The 27183-nt window shown below is 35.3% G+C and overlaps 4 protein-coding genes and 1 pseudogene across 5 annotated transcripts; 2 read left to right on the forward strand and 3 right to left on the reverse strand.

The window, feature by feature from the left end:
* Positions 1–336: 336 nt before the first annotated feature.
* LOC140818024 (uncharacterized) lies at positions 337–3105 on the reverse strand. Its single transcript, XM_073177855.1, has 3 exons — positions 2928–3105; positions 2547–2712; positions 337–2440 (listed from the first exon to the last, which is right to left on the reverse strand). The coding sequence occupies exons 1-3, from the start codon at positions 2945–2947 to the stop codon at positions 593–595; spliced, it is 2034 nt and encodes a 677-aa protein (XP_073033956.1). The 5' UTR covers positions 2948–3105; the 3' UTR covers positions 337–592.
* A 3445-nt stretch (positions 3106–6550) lies between these two features.
* LOC140818094 (V-type proton ATPase subunit D-like) lies at positions 6551–10287 on the forward strand. Of its 2 annotated transcripts, XM_073178057.1 has the most exons (3): positions 6563–6703; positions 7835–7904; positions 9138–10287. In XM_073178057.1, the coding sequence occupies exon 3, from the start codon at positions 9155–9157 to the stop codon at positions 9938–9940; it is 786 nt and encodes a 261-aa protein (XP_073034158.1). In that variant the 5' UTR covers positions 6563–6703; positions 7835–7904; positions 9138–9154; the 3' UTR covers positions 9941–10287. The 2 variants fall into 2 exon arrangements, with proteins under 2 accessions (XP_073034074.1, XP_073034158.1); XM_073177973.1 differs by lacking the exon at positions 7835–7904 and having other exon boundaries at positions 6551–6703.
* Positions 10288–10922: 635 nt separating this feature from the next.
* Positions 10923–12628, reverse strand: LOC140818312 (histone H3.3). The gene is made up of 5 exons (XM_073178273.1): positions 12491–12628; positions 11769–11840; positions 11599–11675; positions 11425–11515; positions 10923–11323 (listed from the first exon to the last, which is right to left on the reverse strand). Exons 2-5 carry the CDS (start codon positions 11838–11840, stop codon positions 11153–11155), a joined length of 411 nt encoding a protein of 136 aa, XP_073034374.1. The 5' UTR covers positions 12491–12628; the 3' UTR covers positions 10923–11152.
* A 725-nt stretch (positions 12629–13353) lies between these two features.
* LOC140834244 (homeobox-leucine zipper protein ATHB-5-like) lies at positions 13354–17671 on the reverse strand (annotated as a pseudogene).
* Positions 17672–19977: 2306 nt separating this feature from the next.
* LOC140818401 (ATP-dependent RNA helicase DEAH12, chloroplastic-like) lies at positions 19978–27163 on the forward strand. Its single transcript, XM_073178378.1, is given in 4 exon segments — positions 19978–21058; positions 21905–22960; positions 22962–25041; positions 25770–27163. Coding segments are annotated over 4 exon segments (5232 nt in total). The 5' UTR covers positions 19978–20173; the 3' UTR covers positions 26981–27163.
* Positions 27164–27183: the final 20 nt, after the last annotated feature.

The following is a 27183-nucleotide window of genomic DNA, read 5'->3' on the forward strand; positions in this document are numbered from 1 at the left end:
TAATTCATTTAAAAAATACACAAATTATCTTTACAAATTACATATTAAATTATGATTATCTTATAACAAAATTTTATAAATCAACTCGAGATTCATATTTATAATAGTCATTATTTTATATATGACTCATATATACATCATTCACTAGTATATAATAAAGATTACATTTCTTCTTTGTTGATATCTCTAACAGATTTGGAGGAGAAAGACCACAGATTATATAACCTTTTCTTCATAAAAATCATTGAAAACTATTATTTTCTTCCGCATTTGCACACAAAAGCAACATATGGGAACAGGACAGAAACTTCATTTTTAAGTTATTCACTCAAAATTATACTGAAATGCCCAAAACTTCATTCAACAAATGAATCTTAGACACGGTTAACAACTACAGATGTATGACTTTTAACAATGAAAAACCAAGAACACCTCAAGGACTAACTAACAACCAACAATCTTGAACCAAGAATGGTTCACTATATAGAAGTATACTCGTTTCTTGATAAAATATGTAAGAGCTACGTATACAACAACATCATCCAAAAAAAGCTTAACTATTTGAATTTAAGAATGTGTGGAAATACTTTACTTACTCAATGCCTGGTTCCTTCCTGCTAAAACTTTTTCTAATCATCAAGAGATCTCCCATTCGACGAAACATTGTTTTTCTTCTTCTATTGGAGCTTCTATCAGTATCCGACTCATCGTGTGTACCATCTGAATGATCAAAATCCTCGCTATATGGTGTTCCTCCATCTTCAGTAAAAGCCGAAGAGTGCCTTCTTTGGTGGGACGAGACTGATTTTGGCGTGTGAATCTCAGATTTCGGGGTTTCGGCATTGACATCAAATATTGAGCCTTTCAATGCCTCGGCCTTCTCAGGGTCGTCATCTAAAACACTATCATTCAACTCATCTGGTTCGGTCATAAATTTTAAATCTTCAAGATTAAAACTAAAGGTCTTTTTCATATTTTTGCTCTCACGTTCTTGATCAGAGGAATCTGGTGAGCTATGTATTATTCCATTATGTTCCTTAAAATCTTCGACTTTCAATTCTGTTGATGTCACTGAAAGCAATCTCTTGAACTCCTTCGCATTCTCCTTAGCTGCGGCTTCATTGATTCTGAGTCGTTTATTCTCCTGAGTAAGGAAATGCAACGCTTCCTCCTTTTCTGAAAGACAATCCTTCAATTGAGAATTTTCATCCCGAGCAATTCCAGCTGCTGCTTTTGCAGCATTAGATTCATTTATAGCCTGTTTAAGAATGTCCCTCAACTTGTATGTTTCTTCCCTCGCGGCCCTTGTCATATTCTCGGCTGAGTTTAAGGATTCAGAGATTTTACTACTTGCGTGTTGTGCAATAGCTTTTTCCTCTTCGGCTCGTTTTATACAACTTACGAATCCAATTTCTTTAGCATTCCAAGCCAAAAGCATTTCCTCGGCTTCTAATCTAAGCCTATCTCCAGTGTTTCTGTGCAAATCTGCCTCTTGTTTCGCTTCATCTAACAGCTTTTGGTGCTTTTCATCTGTACTTCGTATCATGGACTTCAACTGTTCGGCTTCTCCCTTTACATGATCGAGCTCAAGTTGTGCAATGCTAAGTTTCTCCTTTGCTTGGTTGGCTTCTGTCGCAACTTCTTTAAGTGCCAGAGCTAAATCTTCCATGGCCTTTCTGGTCTTTTCCTCACCCTCAATAGCCAATTTTAGTTCAGTTTTTAGCGACTCAATTTCTACCATTAAACTCTTATTCTTCAGAAACGCTTTCTTTTCACCCTCCTTTGATTCTTGAAACTCAGACTCGACACCTCTAACATCTCCTTCGCTCGAATCACAGGCACCTTTACCATCACTTAGCTTCGAAATTTTACCCACTGACTCAATCCTATCTCGTAGAAACATGATTTCTCCCTTAGCTTCCTCGAGTTCAATCTTGGTTGCCTCAAGTTGCTTCGTCTGTTTGGCCAACGAATCAGCCATCATTGATCCCGTATGTTTCTCCCTCCCCAATTCATCTTCTAGTTCTATAACCCTTCTCTTATTTTCCGAAACCAAAAGCATCATATCCCTTTCCTTTTCTTTCAGCCTATTCAAAGACTCAGTATTTTCAGCAAAAGCAACCTCATATTGTTGCGCTCTTTCAAGTTCCAGTTCAAGATATTCAATCTTTTTATCTTTGATAAGCAACTCATCTCGTGAACAAGATACAGCGTCCTTCAAATTCTCGAGCTCCATTTTCAGTTCCCTTGCCTTTTTAGGAGACAAAGCGTCGCTCGCCCTCGTATTAGCCTCCCGAGCTTCTTCTCTAGCCCCTTCAAGTTCATTGAAAACTCGATCATTTTCTACTTCACTAACACTTAACTTTTCTTTTGTTCTTTTCAACTCCTCCTCTAGCTCTCCCATCTGCTGTTGCATCGACATGATCCGATTGATCGAATTCTATATATATTACATCACAACAAAATCACCCACGAAATCCCATTTCGGCGTTAAACAAATGACATCATCACATCTATATATATAAAAAAATCAGATATTAAAATACCTGGGATAAATTTGAATTCTTGGAAGGCTTCTTATCTAAAGATTTAAGGGCGTTTGAATCAATCTGTGAATCCAAAACACCTCCCCTACACAGCTTTGATGCAGAAAGGGTTCTTGAAAATACAGATGAATAGTTGTTCTTTTGGCCAAAATCGATCGACCCTGATCTACAAACCCCGAGGAAAACACCAAAAAAATCCAACGAAACAATAAAATATCTCACATAAAAACTCGATGATACAAAAAATATTCAAGAAAATTGACCCAAAATAAACCCATCAAGATTATGAGCATGTAGCTCAGAAAAAATCCGATAAAGTCTCTGTAACACTCAGAATATACCATTAAAAAATCTGTGGTACAACAAAGGCTGCTCAAATACCTTGATTTGGAACGTAACATCTTGGTATTATGCGTTGTTTCTCGATTCCTCGGCTGTGGATTTGCTTTACTATCTTAGGAAAATCAGAAAAATAATCTGAATTTTTTTTTAAAAAAAGCACCAATTTTTATCTGTGAGCTCGAAGACAAAGTCCAAAGTTGGCGGGTATTTGATGGCAATCTGCCGTAACGGCAAAAGTAAAAGCTTGTGATGTTTCCATTTGGGAAATGTTTCATTCAAGGGAAATCAAAAATCATTTTTTCTTTTTTTTTTTCAAATGTTACTTGTAATTATTTCCCAACATAATTATGTTATTACATTACAGCATAATGTAACACAATACAATTTCAAAAACTGATAACATATTACAAAAATTAATGGCAATTTCAAAAACTTATAACATATTACAAAAATTAATGGCTTGATAAGTTCGTGACCGCATGTCGAAAAATTTCATTTCTTAACATAATTATATAACATATTTTTTTATTTATCTCGTAAAACATTATCCGGATATAAATCTAAACGTACTAATTTAACAACAACAACAACAGGTTTGTATTTGGCACATAAAGACGACGTTATTTTGTTAAGAAATCATGAAGATTTGTCTAAAATGGGAAGTAAATTTGATTTGATATTATTCCACGCTACCTTATTGTGTAAAATGAACAATTTCTAAGTATGTCTTAAGGCAGGTGTTATTCGTTTATCATGAACTAAAGTGATAAAATATCATCCAAGATTTTTTGTTTAATAATGTGAAAGTCGCTATAGTCGTTATTTTTCGATATATATTGAGTAAACTCATAAACTAATACAAAATCATGTCAAGCATGCTTAAGCATGCTTGTTACCTTGATAGAAGAGATGTATTTATTTTTTATTCAAGAAAAAAGTATTATAATTAATATTGAATTATAAAAATTTATGTAACATGCTTGAAGAGCGCAACAGTCTCCATATTTAAATATAAGTATACTCTTTACATGAAACGATTAAAATAATTAATTTCGTACCATCGAAATAATAAAATTTACCAAAAGTACAATTAATATTACAACCCACGAAAAATTGTCTTAAAATTAATTTCATTCCAATTGATAGAGTAAATCAACATTTGATCTTAACTATAGTATGATATTTCTTACTAAAAAATTTGTCGCACGGAGTTTGCTAAATACATTTTACTTTACTAACTTGTTTTGTAAATTATTTGTTAGTACGAAAATTTACTCAATGTCCACGGATTTCTTTCTCATAAAAAAATAATTTCAGTGTCATCGATCTTTCGTGAAATTATAATTATATTTATATATGTATGAATAGTCAACATTTTAGGATCGCGTGGCCAAAAAAATTTCTGACAAAAAAAATTCGATTTTGTCCATTTAATTCGAGAATTTATTAGTAGGTTGACGTTGTCTTGGTGCCGGCGAGCATGACCTGGGAAAACGTTCATTTATTTAACAATTCCACGCGATACGAAGCTCCCATTTGAAAGTTGGAGCTTCTAAATTGGACTTTGTCCGATAATTAATTTATATATTATTTGAATAATCACAATTAACATTAACATCAAAAATCAGTTTATTAGGTAATTCGGAATTCAGATATGACAATTAAATACTAATTTAATTTTTGGAACCATATTTAATCATTTTAATATTTCTTCTCTATAAACCCGTATTATTATCTATCAAATTATTAAGGTTGAGAAACTGAGTCGTTAGTTATATCGTGAATAAATATTATATAATATATGCTGATTTGAAAGTACGAAACACATGAAAATATTGTTTTTTTATGTCAAAAATATTATTTTTCATTGTAAATATATCATTTTATGATCGTGTCATGAAAACATATCGTGTTATGTCAAAATATCATTCTTATTGCAATTATGGACCTGACTGATTCGTTTAATAGATATAAATTTATGACATCATTGTACAAGAAACCTACTTTATGGAGTAACTAACTTTCGGTATGTTGGTAGAGTCTTTTCAAGATTTTATAAAATATCTTTCGTATATTTTTAAACACAAAAACTCTTGTCAAACGATATATTATGTGAATTTTGTGAGATATGTATTTTATTTGGGTCAGTAATGAAAAATATTGTTTTTTATTGTAAATATAGACAGAGTTGAATGTCTAATGAATAAAAATATGTGAGACTGTCTCGCAAGAGACCTACTGTTTATTAAAACGCCAAATATATTGCCAAGTTAAGTATATATGTCTCCACTTCTTATTCAATTTTTTCCCACATAAATTAAAATACAACAATTTTTTTAAATTTCACTCCCAGATATATATATATATATATATATATATATATATATATATATATATATATATATATATATATATATATATATTAACACTATTCTCGAACCTCTATGCTTCGGGTTTTTCGTTAAATTTTGTTCTTGCAAAATGTTGCTTTGAAAGTTTGTAGTTTATATCAAGTTTGGCATGCATCATAAAAAGACATCATAGATAAATCATCCATGCTTCTACATCACAATGAAATGCCCATTGTTTGTTGGTTGAATTCTTGGCATCTTGGCCCAAGTTTTAGTCCAAATCAAATTAGACATGGGCCCGTATGTTTGAGCCCAAGATGAATTTGAAATGAACTCGTATGTGATATTTTATGTGCGATATTTTAAACAATTAACCTTAATTTGTAGGAAAGTCCATGGGCCGGGGCGGGGCCACTGTCCCCGAATTCCATCGTTGTCTCTATAGACTATATTGGCATTGATCCCTGCATTTCCTCTACCGCCAGGATTAAATTCTTATATTTTTGTTTCAAAAATATAATAAAGCTGGACGGATCCTTGAATCAAAACTTATTATTATTATTTTTCGACATGTTTGAGGATAAGGATAATATCTCTATATACGTACCTGATTATTTTGAGGATTTAAAAAAAATCGGAGATCTCCGTCCCGTTTCAATCATCCATATTTGAAGAGATCAAGTGCTCAAATTAAGACGGATTGTTATGTTGTCTTGCATTGTTGAAGTCATGCAGACACAAAGACTAATCAGAGTGTTGTTAGAGTGCTATTTATCAAACAGAATTTCGGCTCCACAAATGTTGAATCCGTAGTTTTGCTTATTTGATTTGATAAATATTTTGGATGCACTTTGTTATCTCATTTTATTAAGAGAGTTGGTTTTTCTTTATTCACTGTTATTAATTTTGTAAACCGCAAGTTTTTATAGTGAATATTTTGTCATGTGGCAATGCTCACAACTGTGAATGATTAATTATATCTTGTTTTATTCATCAAAGTTTAATTATATGATAAATTATATTATTCAGGTTAATATTACAATGTTATAATACTACACACAACACCTCCATTTGAATCTCCATATATTTAGTACTTTGAGATGTCAAACGGATTGAATTAAGAATTTCAAATTGCTTGAAATCTTGGAAGTGGTATTTATTATTAATTAATAAATTGATTGTTTTATCTAATCAAAAAATAAAATAAACTTAAAAACAATATTTGAAAAATATACCAATATAATTATATTTCATACGGAATTTATTATACTTAAAATTAAATTTTATATATTCAATACATTTAAAATTAACTTAAAAAAAAAAAAAAAAAAACCCTCACTACAAACCCATCTGCTGTAAGCCTGTAAAGAACCGAGATCAGAGAACTATTCCAGTTGCCGATCGAGACGCTCGCTTATTGCTCTCTAACCACTCTGTTTGGCATCTTTATTAGCATAAACCAAGGTTAGTTTTTCTTCCATTTTGTGGTGTCGTTTCTTTTGGATTCAGATTCAATGGATTTATGCTCTGAAGTTGGTTTAATTTCGAGATAATCACTCAAAGACCTATGTTTTATTATTATTTTTTTAATTTTGGATTTTGATTTAGATTGGTTGTCCAGTATCATGATTCAAACAGCCTTTAAGTTTAAATTTGTAAAATAATTAAGAGATATATCCTAAGAACAACCTTGGAAGCCTCGAATGGGATTTTAGCGTTTAAGGTGTTTAATGAAATTGGGTAGGTGGAAGGAGCACTGTAGATGAAATTTCAAATCAATTGGAGGAGTTGGAGTATTGACAGATTATTTGAAATTGTGCTGTGAAGTTTAATCACATAAATTTCTTAATACCTATAGTCATATGATCAGTTTTGATTATTTTTAAAATTTAATATTTTCTGATAATATCTTGTTTATGAAATTCAAGTCTGAAAACTTGAAAGATATATATTCTGTATAAATGCGAGTTTGGCTCATTGATTTACACTAAGTTCTGTATTTTATTCGAAGTTTTGGGTCTTTTGGGACCACAAGACATTAGAACTTGAAATTATAATTCAACGATTTTGATAGCTTATGTTCTTAAAGAGAATTTTGTCAAATTATAAAAAGATTTTATGAAATCTGGGAGTGGTCTTGGATTAATTAGCGCATTTTAAACTGAGTTTGATTTGCGTTTTGGATTGAAACAGATAAGTCGAGGTTTGTTTTTTTGGATATTTACAAACTTTAGTTCTCTTAAGTGCGAGAATAAATATTTTAAGGGTTTGTGATGTTGATAAAATATTCTTGGGATTATATTTAAGTTATCAATACTTTTGAACCATTAGAACTTTTCTGATCCTATGAATTTGGATCTATATATTTTCTTTGAGTCCTGGGTAAGTCTACGACTTTTGTTTAGCACTGCATCATTTAATTCTGCATATTGATCAGTATCTCTTGGAATTCTTTATCTCAGTATTCTGTTATGGTATGAGAGTTACTTCTTGGTTTATGCGGATCAACGTGTTATGTATATGACAATGCATGCAAGGCATCTCTTATTTCCCCATCGTCAACATAACACGTACATCTGTTCCGTTATGTTCCAGTTTTGTTCTATCTATCACGTGAGCCCTCTTGGTTCCTGTGGACTAAAGTGTTGCGTGTACGATCATGCATGTGAGTCACCTCATGTTTCCTTTGGTCAACGTGCTTCATGATTTAATTTTGAGGTGTAATCTGTTATTCTGACTCCTCATGAATTTTGGCATTTTGTTTGCATGTGTATTTTTTATTTGTTGTTATGATAGCTTTTGTCGTTACCCTTGAGGCCGATTTAGTGGCCGGAATCAAGGGTGCGTACTGAGTTTATCGCACTGTTGTTAAATTTAAACTTTTCAAATGATGATCCGATTGGAGGTGTATGTAGAATGTGTGGAGGAAACAGTCTGAGTAAGACGGTGATTTAGGAGTTTGATTTGTGGGGCTTGGACATGATTATTTATTTTGGGATCAATAGAATTTCTTGGTATTATTTTGTCAACATTTTTTTATTTAGTTTGGACATTATATACCCAGGAATTTCATAAAACATTTATTGTTTGTGTTTTTATTGTTCTTTTTATTAATGGATGTGGATTGAAATGGTTAAGCGTTTTCGTGATAAATGGTTTTCTTTTCCTTTTCTTAGGCTTGCACTGATGGAATTGGTTATTATAATTTTTAAGAAAAAAATTATTCGAAATTAACAAATTAATCGGCTCATTGAAAAAGAAAGCAGTATATTCTAACAACTCGGTTGATCATAATTGTTGCACTCGATTCGTTGAGGAAATCCAGGCCCTACAGCTATACTTCAAATTATTTTTTGATCTATATAAATCAATTAACAAATGTAGTTTTATTTAGAGCCAAGGATCCATTAGTCTAGGCGTAAGGGTCAGGTCCCAAAGACCTAAGAAGCCTTTGGTTACAGTCACACTTGTGTTTGTATTAAAAAAAATTAGAATTTGAAGTTCTTTTATTGAGTTAGAATTAATTATACAAAATAGAAACATTTGCAATTGGAATTGAACTATCTTTTAAAATTGTAAGTGCACTCTTATTTTTGTTCTTTCTGAGGAGGTCCATAATTAAAAATTGGTCATTTTTTCATGCCAATCTATGCAAATGTTCTATCTGAGATATTATGTGCAGAAAATTCGTATCTATTTATGATTGGAGCAAGTGTGGCCTGTATATTAACTTTATTCTTTACTTCACCCAAACACCATGCACTCAGATAGTTGCACCAAGTCCTCCCCACCCTCCTCAACCCAAAAAAATAACAAAATTGAATCAAGTCCATCTGAGAGCAGAAAAAGATTTTGTTTGCTTAAACTATTTACCCTGTCATTACCTTTTCTCTTTCAGCCATAAAATTTTACAAAATGTCTGGACAAACCCAGCGCTTGAATGTTGTTCCGACTGTTACAATGCTCGGAGCAATGAAAGCTCGACTTATTGGGGCCACAAGAGGCCATGCATTGCTCAAGAAGAAGAGTGATGCTTTGACTGTGCAATTTCGACAAATTCTCAAGAAGATCGTCACAACAAAAGAATCAATGGGAGATATCATGAAAAGTTCTTCCTTTGCCCTTACTGAAGCTAAATATGTGGCTGGTGAGAATATCAAGCACATCGTTCGTGAAAATGTCCAAACTGCATCACTTAAGGTGCGATCGCGTCAGGAAAATATTGCTGGGGTAAAACTTCCTAAATTTGAACACTACGTTGATGGAGAGACTAAAAATGCCTTAACCGGACTGGCAAGAGGAGGCCAACAGGTTCAAGCTTGTCGCGCAGCATATGTGAAATCTATCGAGCTTCTTGTTGAGCTTGCCTCTCTCCAAACGTCATTCTTGACCCTTGACGAGGCCATCAAGACCACTAATCGCAGAGTCAATGCCCTGGAGAATGTTGTAAAGCCACGATTAGAGAATACGATAAGTTACATCAAGGGAGAGCTAGATGAATTGGAAAGGGAGGATTTCTTTAGGCTGAAAAAGATACAAGGCTACAAGAGGAGAGAGCTTGAGAGACAGCGTGAATCTGCCAAGGCCTATGCCGATGAGAAGGTTGCAGAGGAAATTTCTTTGAAGAGGGGCATTTCTGTTAATTCAGCACACAACATGTTGTCCCAGGCTATGCAGAAAGATGAGGACATAATCTTTTGAATCAAGGTTAGTTTCATCTACTCAAGTACTCTATGTGGCTTTGCTTGGCCCCTTGTTTTATTCGGCGCAAGAGAGATTATGTATCAAAATAAGATCGCATGCTTGTTGATGTTTATCTCGTCAGTTTTTTAAACCTCGATTGTGAGAATTTTCTTGGTTTAGGCTTTCCTTGGTCTACCATTACAGCACTGGTTGTTTCTATTGCTCAGTAATGTAGAGAAACCAAGTTTACGCCACGAACTATTGGCATATATGTAATATCTTGACGTTGATGTACTAAATAAATGAATTAAGTGAGAGAGCTGCTCTTGCGAGCGCGATGTGCTTGGTGCTCTTCCTTTGGAATATTTCGGTATAATATTGTTGCCTCCACTCGTTTTTCTGAATCTGGTTCTGGTGTGGTGCTCGTGTTAGTTCTGGACTTGTTCGTTTTTTGTGCTTCCAATGGTAGAGATCGTATGAGAATGAGATGAGAGAAAGACGAGCTTTTGGAAATTATTTTAAAAAACTGTATAAAAATAGCAACTGTCTTGTAAAAAGTTGTGGAAATAGTAAAAAAAAATTCTGAAGATGTACAAGAATGGGTGTGGTCAATTTTTATGTTTTTTTAATAAAAAAAATAATCCTCTGTAGCGTCATGACTTCTTTGCAATTCGATCGAATTACTTCGTTGTGTACGCAAATCCACATCGAGATATGGGCAATCACATTTTGTACATTCATTTGTAACGGGGCATGATTGATTTATAGAGGATAAGATATTGAATTCATCTTTATTTTGTTCAATATGATAGAACGCAACCAAAATGACCATTTTATTCTAACCTCATGTCTACACAAGACTTGGTATAATATTGAATTCAATTAGAATTGTCATTCTATCCATTTTAGAATATAGGAAGATTCAGGGTGCATTTTTTCGATAATCCAACCATCCATGATGCACAAAAGTCTTTGCTTCAAAGAATTTGCTACATCAATATAATAGACTTGAAATCCACAACCCAACTTCGAAAAAGATGAATATTGTTCACTTACTGGTGTGAGACAAGAAAGTTAAAACCACCATAAAGTAAAACTAAAACGTCACAATTCTGATTCAACACAGATCGTCTGTCACTACTTATACCAGTAACCTGCAAGGGTACTAATACTAAAATTTGAAATGGTCTAATATAGTGCTAGAACAAACTAAAGACCAACCAGAAAAGTCTAAGCACGCTCTCCCCTGATCCTGCGGGCAAGCTGGATGTCTTTGGGCATGATGGTCACACGTTTGGCATGGATGGCACACAAGTTAGTGTCCTCAAAGAGACCAACAAGGTAGGCCTCAGCAGCCTCTTGAAGTGCCAAAACAGCATGGCTCTGAAAACGCAGATCAGTCTGCAACAGCACAAGCAAGAAATCAGCCAACACATTTGGAAAAATAAACGATCCATAATTCTAAATGTGATCAAACAGTGACATAAGAATCTCTATAATACCTTGAAGTCCTGAGCAATCTCGCGAACGAGCCTTTGGAAAGGTAACTTCCTGATCAAGAGCTCGGTACTCTTCTGGTACTTGCGAATTTCACTGGTATCAGTAATCAGTTCGAGTCAACAATCACTCCGTACACAATAGATATCATTGCAATGAAGGGAGAAGGGATAACTCACCGAAGAGCAACAGTCCCTGGACGATAACGGTGAGGCTTCTTCACCCCACCAGTAGTTGGGGCCGACTTACGGGCGGCCTGAATAAAAAATGACACCAAGTTAAACCCATGAAAAATTACCAGAAACAAAGCACGCATGAGAAAGCAGTCGAATCAGAGAAAGAAAGAAACCTTGGTAGCAAGCTGCTTCCTGGGAGCCTTTCCTCCAGTGGACTTACGAGCAGTTTGTTTGGTACGGGCCATCTGCAGTGTCATAAAGATATCCAGAGCATGTCATGGAAAGAGTCTCCATAGTCTCTCGAATGAATATAAACTCGAACTCAAAATTCATCAAGGCACGAAAAAAACAACTTAATTATTGCGAGAATCGCAAAATAAACATCCTGCATCCACAATTCTAGAACAAGAAATTCATCCAAGCAAAACAGAACGCCAGAGACCTCAAAAGATAGTAAGTTCTAAGGATTCCTCAACGTGCAGACCGTGAGAAAAATTAGTTCATCAAAACCACGGAATTGTGAAGTAAAATAAAAAACAAGAATTTAAGAGGTCCAAGATTGGAGTCTTCTTAACATAACCACATTAATAAAACGGCTGCTTCTCGAATTAGAGGTACGAAAAACAAAGCCCCAGAAAATCAAACACTGTAATTCCCATCCATGCACAAAAATAGAAATCGGATAGACGAGTAATACCTGATCGTAAAATTCAAATCACAACAAAATCATAAAACATGTAAACAAAAATTTAACCACACAGATTGCGCCAACTTGATTTCTCATCACGAAAATTCCATTTGAATATGTAAAAAACACTAATTACATCCCAGTAATCCATAAAATATTCAATAACAATTGAATTCACAATAGTAAAATGTAAAAGCGGCGTCTTACTTGGACACGAGGTAATCTATTTCTCTTGGATTTGTAGGAGAAGCAAGAGCAAATTTCAAATTAGCTGTAGGTTAGTCGCTATATATCGGCTTGGAAAATCGGACGGTCAAAAAAATTTGTGCTTATCTTTTATCTGACGGTAATGAATGAGGTTAATTGTGTTTTCTCTAGTTAATCAACGGTTGTGATGTCAAGTTAAGATTATGACAGGGATCGACAAAGTCATCGCACGTTTGTAAACCCAAAAAACATAAATTCTTCTTCAACAATATGTTTGGAATTTTGACTAATAACTGGATTTAATAGTTAAATTAAGATTATTTGATATTTATAAATTTTGTTTTACTTATTATTTTTAAAATCTCTTTCTTGGTAATAATTTTTAATAATCTTATATTATTTATTTACACATGATATAGAAGAAGAATGGTTTTATAAATATAAGAAGATTATTTTTTTATTAAATAAATTTTAAACTAATGAAAAAAAAATCATCGAAAGAAAATTTAGATAAAATCATCAAATTATGATAAATCAGGTTTTTAATATTAAAAAATAATCGAGATTCATAACAAAAAGAAATAATTGACACAATTTTAATACTATATATTTAAATGATTTCAAATATTTTTTCACTTCTATCACAGCCGGTCGGACCATCATCAAGAATCAGACTTCATTCAAAGTCGATCACGTTAGAAGACAAGCTAATAGAGCAGCTTATATATTGGTTAAAACGACTCTCCAACAAACTTGTTTTGATATTTCTTAGGTAATGCCTAATTCTATTAACACAATCATTATGAACGATTGTCACTCTCAAGTTGAAGATCAATAGAGTTGATATTTGATGTTTAAAAAAAAATCATGTCTTCCATTGTGTTTTTAAAAGATGAGTATGTAGAAGAATCTATTTTCAACTTCCATAATAAACAAATATTATGCCATTTAATTTATATCAAACTGTATAAACATTGCTTCAACTCCTTCTCCCCTTTTCTCCCCTATATCTTTAATTGTTGGACAGTGCCAAGAGAGACAAAACTCCATATCCCCAGTCCCATACAAAATTGTCTTGAGGCGGCTGTTTCTTGGTATGTTCGATCTTTTAACTTTAGCCTTATTTTGACATGGTTGTCTCTTCTTTTATTCTTCTTGTTGTGGGGAACAAGATATTGTGAAAACCTGAAGTTCAGTTCCATTCTTCGGAGCTGTACCAGTGGAGGATGGGGGCTTGATCATCAGAAAACAAACGTGCTGCAGGGTTCCTCACCAAAAAAATTGTGCTCTTCAATTTTCAAAAATTCTAGCTGGAAATTCGCCATGCGGACATCTCCAAGAACACTCGTGCTCGCGTTCAAGTCTGAAAGCAGTGAGATTGGATTCAGAGAAGAAGTGGAGAGATTCTGGATATGGTGAAAGATTCCCAACAGATGAAGACATTGCTGCAGTCGGGCTATTGCTGTTGTCCTCGTTCAAGATTGCACTTGAATCAGCACTATCAGAGCTTCCATCTTTCAAATCACTGAAATATGAAGCATCCACCATCAATGCATTGATTTCTTCCCCAGAATTTACAAAGTTCTGCTGGGTGGTGGATTCTTGATCACATGAAGATAGCGATTTATGGACCGAAGTTTCGAGTTTAGTTTGGTCTTCATCAGACACCAATGCATCTTCCTTTCCACAAAGATTGCTCTCACTTCTACCATCTTCATTTTGCTTTAATTTCAGCTCTTTAATCTACAATACATAAATTCCAAACAATCATTAAGTAACTGATTCACTCAACATGGCAGTATACAACACACAAACACACACATAGTTAATAACTTAATATGCCACTTATGCCTAGGCCGAAATACGAACCCCTAATCGATATCCTAGCGGCTTATGCACATATAGTATCTTGTTGGCCTATCTGATACCACCATAGAATTCACTTTCTAAATGGTTCTACCTCTCTGGAATCGACACAATAATAGCATTCATACTTCTGCTCCATGCGTAAATCAAAGACAGAGAAAGCACTCGAGGTGTATGAGAGCAAGTTGTGGTGGATCCGTAACAAAGGGCCATAAATAACCACATTAAAGTGATGAAACCACCTCAACGAAATCGAAATCCGATTCTGTCTATGGAACTCAAGATTATGATCTCCTACTCTTTCTCAAAATTTCAAACTCGTATTTACATTCAGTAGGCATGAAGGATTGTTACCTCATTGATTAAAACTTCATTTTCGCACTGAAGCGTTTCATAATCGTGCTGAAGAGCATCATAATTCACTTTGAGAGAGTCAAAATCTCTTTCAAAATGCTTCGTTTTCGACCGTGCACGGCGGTTCTGGAACCAAACAGCCACCTGTCTCGGCTGCAAACCAAGCTCTTGGGCCAGCTTCACTTTCCTCTCGGGTTCAAGCTTGTTTTCAACCTCGAAATTCTTCACCAAAGCCTTAACTTGATCCACACCCAATCTTCTCTTCTTCTCCGAACCATGGCCGGATTCGTCACCGCAAACTTCTTCATCTGAGCCTTCTTGCATTGCCTGAAACTCCCCTGTATACGTCTGATTGTTTTCTTGAAAGGGAAGGGGAAAAATCAGCAGCCCTGTAAATGAACACGTAATTATAAATCATACTACTTGAAGAATAAATTAAATGATCGAATCTTGATTTCAAACATATTATTCCCATGAATCAATAGACTAAGGCCAGAAAACATGATAAAGTGAATATTTTTCCAAGCCCAAATCACCTGTATATTGTGGACAGATATGGTCTATATCAGATCTTTTCAATCTACCAACTTGAAGATAGGAGCTCAAAAAGGGTATGTTACACGGTCTGTGTGATTTATGGAATCTGACTGTGTGTAAAGATAAAAATCCATCACACAAACAATCCCAAAAGGCACAAATTTGTACGCTTGTAAACTCAACACTGGCCTTTAATCTCAACTGGGAACTCCTTTTCACCCATTATTACCACCAAGAAAAGAAAAACAAACCCAAAACCCACGAACAAGAAAGACCAGAGGCAAAAGAAATCAAATGCCCAGAAGCATAATCAATCAAAAGCTGAACTATTTTCTTTTCTCCCAATATGTTTGCATATGATTGCTCAATATTCTGAAGTCCTAGAGTAGTTCTTCATCAGGAAGCTAGTCTTTTAACGCCACCAGAGTGAGAAAGAAACCCAACTGGGGCCACAAGCATGGTTAGAATCTGACCGGGGTTGGGAATATTTTGCGAACTGGAGTCAGATGAAATGAACCCCGAATTGAAGACAAATGCAAATTCTTGGTCGACAAAAATCTCCAACAGTGTGCGGAGCCGATCCATGATGATGAGTTGGCGATTTGGGTGTGGGTTCACTGCTGGTACAGTGTGTATAATTTCAAATTATGATATTATAAAAAAACTAAATATTATTTATATTATAATTTTTTAATAAAGAAATTGAGGAGGTCGAGTTAGAATTTTTTTTTATCTTATTTCATACATAAACAAATCTTATCTAGATTATAATCTTTATTATTTTTTTGGCAAAAACTTGTGTGAGACGGTCTCACGGGTCGTATTTGTGAGACGGATCTCTTATTTGAGTCACCCATGAAAAAGTATTACTTTTTATGCTAAGAGTATTACTTTTTGTTGTGAATATGGATAGGGTTGACCCGTCTCACGGATTATGACCCGTAAGACGGTCTCACATGAGACTCACTCTATTTTTTTATGATGTAGATCTCGATCGCTATTTTTTTATTTGTGTTTGGGCCCAACTTGTAGTATATGGTTTTATTATTTGACATAACACGCATGACATCCACTTGTATAAACGAGGGATTGAATTCTCAACTACAATACACAAGATCATGTCTAATTTGCAATACACCAAATTTTCCACCTCGTAATCCTCTGGGAGTCAGAAAATAAGTCATGGTGCATTGCTCGTCGAATAGAACTACAGTGATGTTTTGTGTCGTGATAATTAATAGTGCACAATTATAACTATAAATTTTCTGTTCAAATAGTAATATCCATTTAGAAAATTTATAGGGTATTGTTCAATGTACTTAATCTATAAACAGTTATTCGAGTGTATTGATGTTCTTACATCCAAGCTAATGAAACTTAACAATGACACAATACAAATATTGTTCTCGAGAGAGTTTTTCAATATACTTACAGTCACAAAAAAATGCGTTTATGATTATCAGCACTAGCATAATTACATTTTCCATGGGCTACGATATTCTCAAGGTCTTTATATTTATGCTATAACGCCAAGTAAAATAATCATTGATTGAATAAAAAGTGTTTTATAGAATATTATGATATAAACTCACATCCACAAGTTGGTTCGTCGAACATCTATCCTAATAATATCGATAATATCGATAATGACATCGAATTTGTAGTAATTTAAAACAGACAAAAATAATTACTAATGCAAGTAAATTTTTTTACAGCAAAATTTGTAATTTTATTGAGATAGATCAATTGTTACAAGATTTACTAACCACGAAAGAAACTTGTCTTCATCCACATAAAAGATGAAAGGTAATAAGAAGAAAAATGAACAATGTTATGAGCTACATTATTAGACAATCTATTCTCATGAATAAAATATACAACTACGAGTTCTTTTAAAAGGTCTATGATTTCTGAAACACGTAGACCCGCATAACCAATGTATTTCTTAGAGTTCGTGACTGTTTGCACTGCCAATAAAGAATCTGTCGTTGCTTGAACATCATGGAACTGTTTGTCATATAGTATCTTGATACTTTCTTTGATGGCCTCTAGTTCTCCCATAAGCACTGAAATAGGTTTTGGTATTTGTTTACCAAAAGCCAAAAGTAGTCTGCCTTGATTGTCTCATAGCACTCCACCCACACTTTATCGATTCAGCTTTTTATTGACACATGCATCAACTTTCAGCTTCAGATCGGTCTTTTCTGGTTTCTTCCATCCATTGACCGAAGATTGCTTCTTAGTTGTCGTTCTATCAGCAAGTCTAGCATCTTGGAATTCAGAGAGAAAAGCTCGACTCCAAGTAATGGTCATTTCGTTCAAAAGCCTATCATTACCACGAACGATATCTAGCTCTTCTTTCCAAACGGCCCAAGTTTGTGTAGCAAATATTTCAAACTCACCTCGTGATAGTTGCTCCCTCATCCACCAACAGAAATCTATCGTGCAAGCCTCTTTTGCTACTTTAATCACTTGGTAGTATTTTGTATCCTTCCAGAGCCATTTGACAAACTCATAGAAGAATAATGAATGTCATATAGAATCATACTTTAAATGACAACATGAGCAATTCCCACAAACCGACACATAACGGTAAAACAAATTCTGGTTTGTAGCATATAGGTACGATGTCATGTGATACTCGTCACCAAAAAATACATACTTTCAGCGGTAGGAAGAGGCTCCAAATAAAAGACCACCATTTTTGCATTGAATGCTCAGGCTGGTTGTCCGATGGTAAGAAAAGTTCTCGTTGTAATCGATAACCATCTCACACTGAGTAATGACCTTTGGGATCAAACCGTCAAAATCTTGTATCACACGAGTCTTGGGCCAGGAGGAGGGGGATCTTTATTATTTCTTCTGCAATAAAAAAGTTGAAGTTGTCCTTTATTAATATGGTATCCCAAACTCCATTCTCAATCAAGGAGTTCAGTGTTGCATCTCTTTGCCATGCCCCATTTGGAATACCTATTTTCGATGTCAAACTTGATACCCAACTATCCAAAAAGATTTTAATTGATTGTCCATTCCCAATATATCTCCAAAAAATAGTAAATGCTATAAGCATGTGCATGTTTGTAGCTTGGAGATGAATTTGCTAGCTCTTTCATAATATAAACTCTTATCAAATATAAATAAGACATACTATACTTATTACATGAAAAAAAAATTAAAGTTATATATAAATATTTATTAATGATTACAAATAATGTACCTTGAATAAAATGTATTATTTTATCTTTTTCATCTAGACCCAAAGGCCAAATCCCTAACACCAGGTCAAAGCTAATATATGAGATAATGAGCAGACACACATCATATAAAGTTATATATTCTTCTGCTGAAAGGCATAATTAAAAAATAATAATTGGATTATGTTCCAAATCACGTCATGCATGCATTTATGAGCTTATTTTTTTTATTAGTATAAATATTTTAAACTTTAAGATAGTATAAAAAGCAGATTAAAATAGAATATCAGAAAAAAAAAATTATGTTTAGTTTTTTCACAATCAAGAGAATAATAATCGGTTTTGATTTTATTTCACAATATTCAATTCCCAAAAATATTATTATATTATATTTTGATCAGATTGTCTTCATGTATATGATATAATTCTAATATCATTTCACGAAAATAGTCGCAGCTCATATTTTTAATCATTTTTAGAAATGGAGAATGAAATTAAGCAACAAGAATCAATAAATTTTCAATCTAATCGAATTAATATACCTCCTTACTACTTGGAGGAATATGATAATGCAATCGAACAGGAGATCGGAAGTGAATTACAAATCAGATATTTTCCATAAGATTTTAAAAGGTGTAAATGCAAAAATATATACGCTCGTATCATGGAAATATTATGCAAAGAGAAGAACCATAGAAAAGTATCTACAATTTAATATTTACTCGTAATGCATTCGAACTTGTGGTCAGAAATGAATTACAACTTGGATAAATTTGTTAATAGAATAACTTCAGATGATATTTAAATAATCACCATAAAAATATTCATAAATTAATGTTTATCATTTAAAGGTCATAATTTTAAAAACATGATAATGCAATCGAACACGTGGTCAGAAAGTGGGATAAATTTGTTAATCAAACGATCTCCCATGAGATTTTTAAGATGTCGATTTACGATTTAATATTTATTACTCGTAATAGAGCATAACAATAACATTGTGTTTGGAAACTGGAATTCAATAGGATTTGGTAAGATTTAGAATTGAAAATATCATTTTAATATTTGGAAAGATGAAATTTCAAAATGGAATTTGATGAGATTTGATTTAAGCATGTAAAATCTTTGCAAAATAGATAAGATTTCATGGGATTTCATGGAACTTGAGACATAGAAAGAAATAAAAATATTTTTACTAATAAGTTTTTATAACTTGATTATAAATTTTAAATGTTATTATCAAATTTTATAAAGTATCATTTATCCAAAAATATATTATCGATTAACAAACATTTATATCATATATATTTTTGAGAAATTTTTTTAGTCTGATACTTATAAAATTTTAACAATAAAATTAGTTATTTAATTATATTATTTTGAAAAAAAAACTAAATTAATTTTAAAAAACATAATTATATGACTATAATTAGGGCGGGCAATCAGATCGGGTATCTTATCCGACCCAACTTACCCGAGCCCCGATTATAGTTCCACGAACCAATACGTCTCTGCCTCTCTAGTATTATTAACACACCATATTTATTTTTATGCCTAGTTCCTCACAGTTTATTCATATTTTCCTCTCTGATTGTTGCCAGGAGTACTCTGCAGCACTCGACTCTTCGGTTCGTTAACGCATCTGCGACACATTCACCATACAACCAGCCACTCTCTTCACTCTAGGGTTTTTGAATTTTCTCAAATTTTCTGAAAAACCCTGAATTTTACCATGTATAAACCGGAAAGTTTCGCCGCCGGAGATGCCCGCCAGCAGCCGTCTCATGCTCGGACTGGAATAATTCAACCGCAGAATAACCCGCCTTTTCGTCGACCAGCGCGCCAGCAGTGGGGAGGGGAGCGTATTTTTTCTCACCACTACCGCGATCGACCCCCGGGTTCTTTTTCAACCCGCCCCAACTTCATCGTCCAGCTGATAACGGACAGTCCGCGCATGATGGAAGACGCTGAAACCAGGGAAATTGTTCAGAAAATTACTCACCAGCCGCAGAAATTTAATGTTCTCGTGTCTGCGCATATTGCGGGGACGCTTCTTTATGAGCAGTGGAGTGAGACGTTGGAGACAGTTGTTCAGTTGTGGGAAATGAAATTGAATGGGAACGGGCATAATTTTTTGCCTCGAGTTATTTGTAATATTGATCTGCCTTCTGATAAGGCGGAATTGAACAATAAATTGAGACCATTGTTTTTGGAGAAATTGAAGGGATTGTTGGAGGGGAATTCGGTGCAGAAATGGATGAAGAAACTCAGGGATGTGGAGCATGATATTAAGAGGGTTTCTGATATCTTGCTTAAACCGAATAGAATTGGAATTGTTAATGAGTTGCGGAGAAAAAAGAAAGGATTGGAAGATGAAAGGGATTTGATCTTCAAGAGGGTGCAGGAGTTTAAGAGTGGGGTTAAGCGCATCGTCAGGTACTTGGACGATGGGGAGGACGAAGAAGAGACCATTACTCCTATTTTTCACTTTTGGGATGCAGAGATTGAGTGGGGGAGGATTTACAGGTTGATGATGAGGGAATGCCAGAGGCTTGATGATGGACTGCCGATTTACGCCCATCGACAGGACATCCTCAAACAGATACAAAGCCAGCAGGTAGTTAGCAGTATCGTAATATGTTTATCTCGATTGTTTAACCGCAGTGATGCATTTACTTTAGAATCTTTTATATTGATGATTATATGTGTTTTACATTTGCCTGTCAATTCACTGCTGCAAAGCAAAAAAGATAAATATGTAAATAAATAAATCAGACGAGATGATCATGGGCTCCACTTAGTACTTAGAAATTGATGGAAAAAATTGCTGCTTGGTTGCAACTATAATCGGAACTCATAACAGTTTCGCAAAAATGTTGAAAAGTCGGACTTGTGTTAATAATTCAGAAAATATGTATATGCCAGACCTGGTTTACCATGCTGTTCTAGGTTCTCTATATCTCTTGTAAAATGCCTAACGCATGCCCTCAGCTTAAGTGGTGCGTAATAAGTAAATGATTTTCATTGAAAAAATGTTTCAGATCATTTCTATTTTCATTTAAAATTTATTACCTGCCAAGTTGGAAAAAATGTTTCAGATCATATTTATGTTTCCAATGAAACCTCTTATGTATGGACTATGGGTACGTTGTATTTTCTTCAGCTCAGCTCTAGTTCATGTCTTAGTTGACATTTCCATTATAATTCATTCCATATCCTTGCATGAGAAATAATTTCATGGTCGGATTGTCTTAAATTTGACTGGAAATACTTTTTGATGTAACAAACAGAGAGCTTCAGCATGATGCCACCTTTTGTATGGTTGCTGTTATATGTTGCATTCGTCTTGCTTTTGCATTGAATCTGAAGCAAAAATACATATCTGGCTACCACATTGTGGAATTTAAGTTTTTAATTTAAATAGTAATTTTTCTTTATAACTGTTTGGGTTGCTATGACATAGATCACTGTACTTGTTGGGGAAACTGGTTCGGGAAAGAGCACACAGTTGGTGCAGTTTCTTGCTGATTCTGCAGGTTCTAGACATGAGTCGATTGTTTGCACTCAGCCCCGCAAACTTGCGGCAATCTCGTTGGCAGAAAGGGTTAAAGTGGAAAGCCATGGTTGTTATAAAGATACTTCAGTTGATTACTATCTGTCACGTTCATCTTTTCAGACATTTGATTCCAAAGTCATTTTTATGACTGACAATTGCCTGTTGCAGCATTACATGAGTGATAAGCAACTAACTAAGATATCATGCATTATTGTTGATGAGGCTCATGAGAGAAGCTTAAACACAGATCTACTTCTGGCGTTGATAAAAAATTTACTAGTTCAAAGGCCCAATCTTAGGCTTATCATTATGTCTGCAACTGCGGATGCCAGCCAATTTGCAAGCTACTTTTTTGGTTGTCGAATATTTCATATGCCTGGCAGAAGCTTTCCTGTTGATGTTAAATATGTACCATGTGAATCTGAAGGATTAATTGCTTCTAAATCTGTTCCATCATATGTTTCTGATGTTATGAGGATTGTAACTCAAATAAACAAGACTGAGAAGGATGGCACTATCCTTGCCTTCTTGACCTCACAGATGGAAGTTGAATGGGCTTGTGAGAAGTTTCAAGCCTCCTCCGCAATTGCCTTACCTTTGCATGGGAAACTTTCTCACGTGGAGCAACATCGGGTGTTTCTGACCTATCCTGGGAAAAGAAAAGTTATATTCACCACAAATGTTGCTGAGACGTCATTGACGATTCCAGGTGTCAAGTATGTTGTCGATTCTGGGCTGGTAAAAGAAAGTAGGTTTGAGCCTGCTAGTGGAATGAATGTTTTAAGGGTTTGCAAAATCAGTCAGAGCTCTGCTAAGCAACGTGCTGGTCGTGCTGGAAGAACTGAACCGGGGACATGTTATAGACTTTACACAGAGAATGACTTTGAGTCAATGCAGACTCATCAGGAACCGGAAATTCGTATGGTCCATCTTGGTGTTGCTGTTTTAAGGATTCTTGCTTTAGGGCATCAAGAACGTGCAGGAATTTGATTTTGTTGATGCACCTAGTCCCAGTGCCATAGATATGGCTGTCAGAAGCCTTATTCAGTTAGGAGCTGTGGCAGAAATAAACGGGTCTTGTGATTTAACTTTGGAAGGGGGTGAGATGGTGAAGTTGGGTATTGAACCTCGGCTTTGTAAATTAATTCTACAATGCTTCCGACATGGCTTGCGCAGGGAGGGTCTTGTTCTTGCTGCTGTAATGGCCAATTCTAGTAGCATATTTTGCAGGGTTGGCTCAGATGAAGACAAGTTGAAATCTGATCGCCTGAAGGTGAAATTTTGCCATTCTGATGGTGATCTCTTCACTTTGCTTGCTGTTTTTAAAGAGTGGGAGTCTTTGCCTCGGGAAAGGAAAAATACTTGGTGTTGGGAAAACAGCATAAATGCAAAGTCCATGAAGAGATGCCAGGACACTGTCCAAGATCTGGAAGCATGCCTAAAGAATGAACTTAATCTTGTTATACCAAATTACTGGCTTTGGGATCCCCAAGTGAATACTGAACATAATGAAATTTTGAAAAATGTTATACTCTCTTCCCTGGCAGAAAATGTGGCTATGTACTCTGGATACGATCAGCTTGGCTATCAAGTGGCATTATCTGGGAAACATTTTCAACTTCATCCTTCATGTTCTTTGTTGAATTTTGGTCAGAGGCCACCCTGGGTAGTTTTTGGTGAAATCCTTTCAGCATCCAATGAATATCTGGTTTGTGTTACTGCATTCGATTTTAAATGTTTGGCAACCCTTTCACCGGCTCCAGTCTTTGATTTCGTGAAGATGGAAAATCATCAGCTGCAAAAGAGGACTTTGTCAGGGTTCGGAAGTGTACTTCTAAAAAGGTTTTGCGGCAAATGGAACGGCAATGTGCGCCATCTTGTTTCATCTATCAGAGCTTCTTGTGCAGATGAGCGTATAGGTGTTGAAGTTAATGTTGATCATAATGAGATACATCTGTATGCTTCTTCACAAAACATGGAGACTGTGTGTGATTCAGTGAATAGTACATTGGAGTATGAAAAAAAGTTGTTGCAGAATGAATGCTTTGAGAAATGCTTGTATAATGGAGGACCCAAAGTCTTACCTTCATTTGCTCTCTTTGGTGCTGGTGCACTGATAAAACACCTGGAACTTGAGAAGAGATTTTTGACAGTAGATGTATGTTATTCAAAGGCTGATAAGCTCAATGATAAAGAGCTCATTTTTTTTTTGGAAAGTTTTACCTCTGGTGGTATTTGTGCCATTAGCAGATTCTCAGGCTGTGGTCTGGATAACGAAGAAAGAGAAAAATGGGGAAGGGTAACATTTCTGACACCTGATGCTGCCAAGAAAGCCACTGAATTAAGTGATTTTGAGTTCTGTGGTGGCTTGCTGAAGGTAATTCCTTCTAAAAACGTTTTTGGTGGTGAAATGGCATCATTTCCTGCTGTTAGAGCCAAAATTTTTTGGCCTCGTAGGTACAGCAGGGGGGTAGCAATTGTGAAGTGTGATCCCAAGGATGTTGATTTAATGGTTAATGATTTCTCTAATCTCATAATTGCAGACAGGCTTGCTTGGTCTGAAGTGAGTACAAAAACTAAGGACAGTGTTGTAATTAGAGGACTCGATAAGGAACTTTATGAAGCTGATATATTGCAGGTGCTGCGTGCAGCAACAAATAGGCGAATCTTGGACTTCTTTCTGATTAGAGGCGATGCTATAGATAATCCCTCGCTTATGGCTTGTGAAGAAGCAGTTATGCGTGAAATTTCCCCCTTTATGCCTCGAAGGAACCCACAAGGAAATTTTGTCCGTGTTCAGGTCTTTGAGCCAAAACGTAAGGATTGCTACATGCGAGCCACAATTACTTTTGATGGGAATTTACATTTGGAGGCAGCTAAGGCCTTAGAACAAATTGATGGGAAAGTATTACCTGGTTGTTTTTCATGGCAGAAAATACGATGTCAGCGAATGTTTCATAGCTCTGTATCCTGTCCTGCACCTGTTTACTTTGTTATCAGGACCCAGCTGAATTCTTTACTTGCTAGGGTGCAACGGCGAAATGGTATTTTATTTTCTTGTTTGAAGTCATTCGCAAAAGTCATATATGTCTGTTGATTTTTCTTGATATCGCTTCTCTTCATTATCCCCAGCAAGTGCTCCCCTTTCGAGTCCATTTTTTGTGTCGCTTTGTCTAGGAGCCATCAAAGGATATTTTATACTCATAGCCATGTTCCTTAGTGTGTGTTCCTTACAAAACTTCATCGTATGAAGCAGAATTGAACATGGAGAATGAGATTCATTTATACTTATATGATGGGATATCAATCTTGTTTGTTAGCCTATTACAGGCCTTAAATTTTACTTTTTAGTTTTCACCAAGTATCTTTTCATTTGTGTTATTGAATTCATTTTTCAAGGTAAATTTTCAGTAGCATCTTTGCATCTGTTATATGAAAGAAGTCGTGTATCAATGGATTGAATATTTAATTGTCACATTTACTCATTTTTTGATGTGAATTAACATGATCCATTTCACATCTATTCACCTGGGAGCTGGTTTCAGTTTCGTTATTGTAAATCGCATATAGTTCACCCCCATTTCTGAAGTTATTTAAGAGCCATATGGAGAGACAACCTTTCCTACCTGTTTGGTTTTTCTCAGTACCTATTATATCTTTCCTACCTGTGTGATCTCTCTCACTACCTATCATATCTATTGCCTATTGAGGTTGGAGTAATCTCTATTTATGATATTGTGAACGGATGATGTTTAACTTTCCTTCTTCACAGGCGTTGAATGTAATCTAGAGAGGAACCTGAATGGTTCTTATCGAGTAAAGATATCTGCCAATGCTACAAAAGTCGTGGCAGAGATACGATCACCTCTGGAGCAGCTCATGAAAGGGAAGAGTTTACAACATCCAGACATCACTCCTTCAGTTCTTCAGCTTCTTTTTTCTCGAGATGGTGTTTTGCTTATGAAATCCATTCAGCACGAAACTGGGACTCATATACTTTTTGATAAGCACAGCATGACTGTAAGACTCTTTGGCTCTCCGGAAAGGCTTGCGCGTGCACAGCAGAGGCTTGTTGAAGCCCTTCTTTCTCTACGAGACACCAAGCAACTTGAGATCCAACTTTGTGATGGAGTTTTACCTCCTAATATGATGAAGAGAATTGTCCAGGAATTTGGGCCAGATCTTCGAGGTCTTGAAAAGAAGTTTCCTGAGGCGGAGTTCTCTTTGGATGCAAAACACCATTGTATATCAATAATAGGTCCAAAAGAGCTGAAACAGAAAGTCGAAGAAATAATTAATGATATCGCACAGAGAAGTGGACTGCAAATTCCAAGAAATAATAATGATGCCTGCCCGATTTGCTTGTGTGAAGTCGAAGATTGTTACATACTGGAGGGTTGTTGTCACAAGTTCTGCCGCTTGTGTTTGGTTGAGCAGTCCGAATCTGCAATAAGAAACCAGGATAGTTTTCCTTTACGGTGTACAAAAGAGGATTGTGGGGCTCTTATCTTGCTTACTGATTTACGATCCTTATTCTCCGGTGAGAAATTGGACGAACTTTTTCGGGCGTCCTTAGGTTCATTTGTGGCTGGGAGTGGTGGCACCTACAGGTTTTGTCCCTCACCTGACTGCCCTTCAGTGTACCGGGTTTCAGAACCTGGTCATCCCGGTACTCAATTTGTCTGTGGATCCTGCCTAGCCGAGACGTGTACTAGTTGTCACTTGGAATATCACCCATATCTGACATGTGAGAAATATAAAGAATTCAAAGACAACCCAGATACTTCTCTGAAAGAGTGGTGCGTGGGAAAAGATTATGTGAAAATGTGCCCCGTTTGTGGTTTCACCATCGAGAAGGTGGATGGGTGCAACCATATCGAATGTCGTTGTGGGAAGCATGTTTGCTGGGTATGCTTGGAATTCTTCGGAAGCAGTGATGAGTGCTACAGCCATTTGAGGTCTGTACACTTGGCTATTATTTGAATTTGCAACAAAACCATTCGTGTCCATTTGTATCTATAAAATTACCCCTACTTTATGTTATGAACGTGCCGCGATCATTACTTGTAAAATATAAACGTCGATGGTAGAAAAGTAGAGTTAACAGTTGACTCAGGTCTGTACATAAGTTTGGAGTGAAATACGAGCCTTTTAATTTTTCTTGCCTCTTCCGAGTTTCATAGTAT

The sequence above is a fragment of the Primulina eburnea genome, chromosome 1 (genome assembly GCF_022965805.1).
Source record: "Primulina eburnea isolate SZY01 chromosome 1, ASM2296580v1, whole genome shotgun sequence".
NCBI classification, from domain to species: Eukaryota; Viridiplantae; Streptophyta; class Magnoliopsida; order Lamiales; family Gesneriaceae; genus Primulina; species Primulina eburnea.

Excerpts from the sequence above, each read along its gene's own strand:
- LOC140818024 (XM_073177855.1), bottom strand. The coding sequence starts at position 2,947 with ATGTTACGTTCCAAATCAAG. Across the intron at positions 2,713-2,927 it reads ATGTTACGTTCCAAATCAAG|ATCAGGGTCGATCGATTTTG; the intron begins GTATTTGAGCAG and ends CGGGGTTTGTAG. Across the intron at positions 2,441-2,546 it reads AGAATTCAAATTTATCCCAG|AATTCGATCAATCGGATCAT; the intron begins GTATTTTAATAT and ends TAATATATATAG.
- LOC140818312 (XM_073178273.1), bottom strand. The coding sequence starts at position 11,840 with ATGGCCCGTACCAAACAAACTGCTCGTAAGTCCACTGGAGGAAAGGCT. Across the intron at positions 11,676-11,768 it reads GGAAGCAGCTTGCTACCAAG|GCCGCCCGTAAGTCGGCCCC; the intron begins GTTTCTTTCTTT and ends TTTTTTATTCAG. Across the intron at positions 11,324-11,424 it reads AGATTGCTCAGGACTTCAAG|ACTGATCTGCGTTTTCAGAG; the intron begins GTATTATAGAGA and ends GTGCTGTTGCAG.
- LOC140818094 (XM_073177973.1), top strand. The coding sequence starts at position 9,155 with ATGTCTGGACAAACCCAGCGCTTGAATGTTGTTCCGACTGTTACAATG.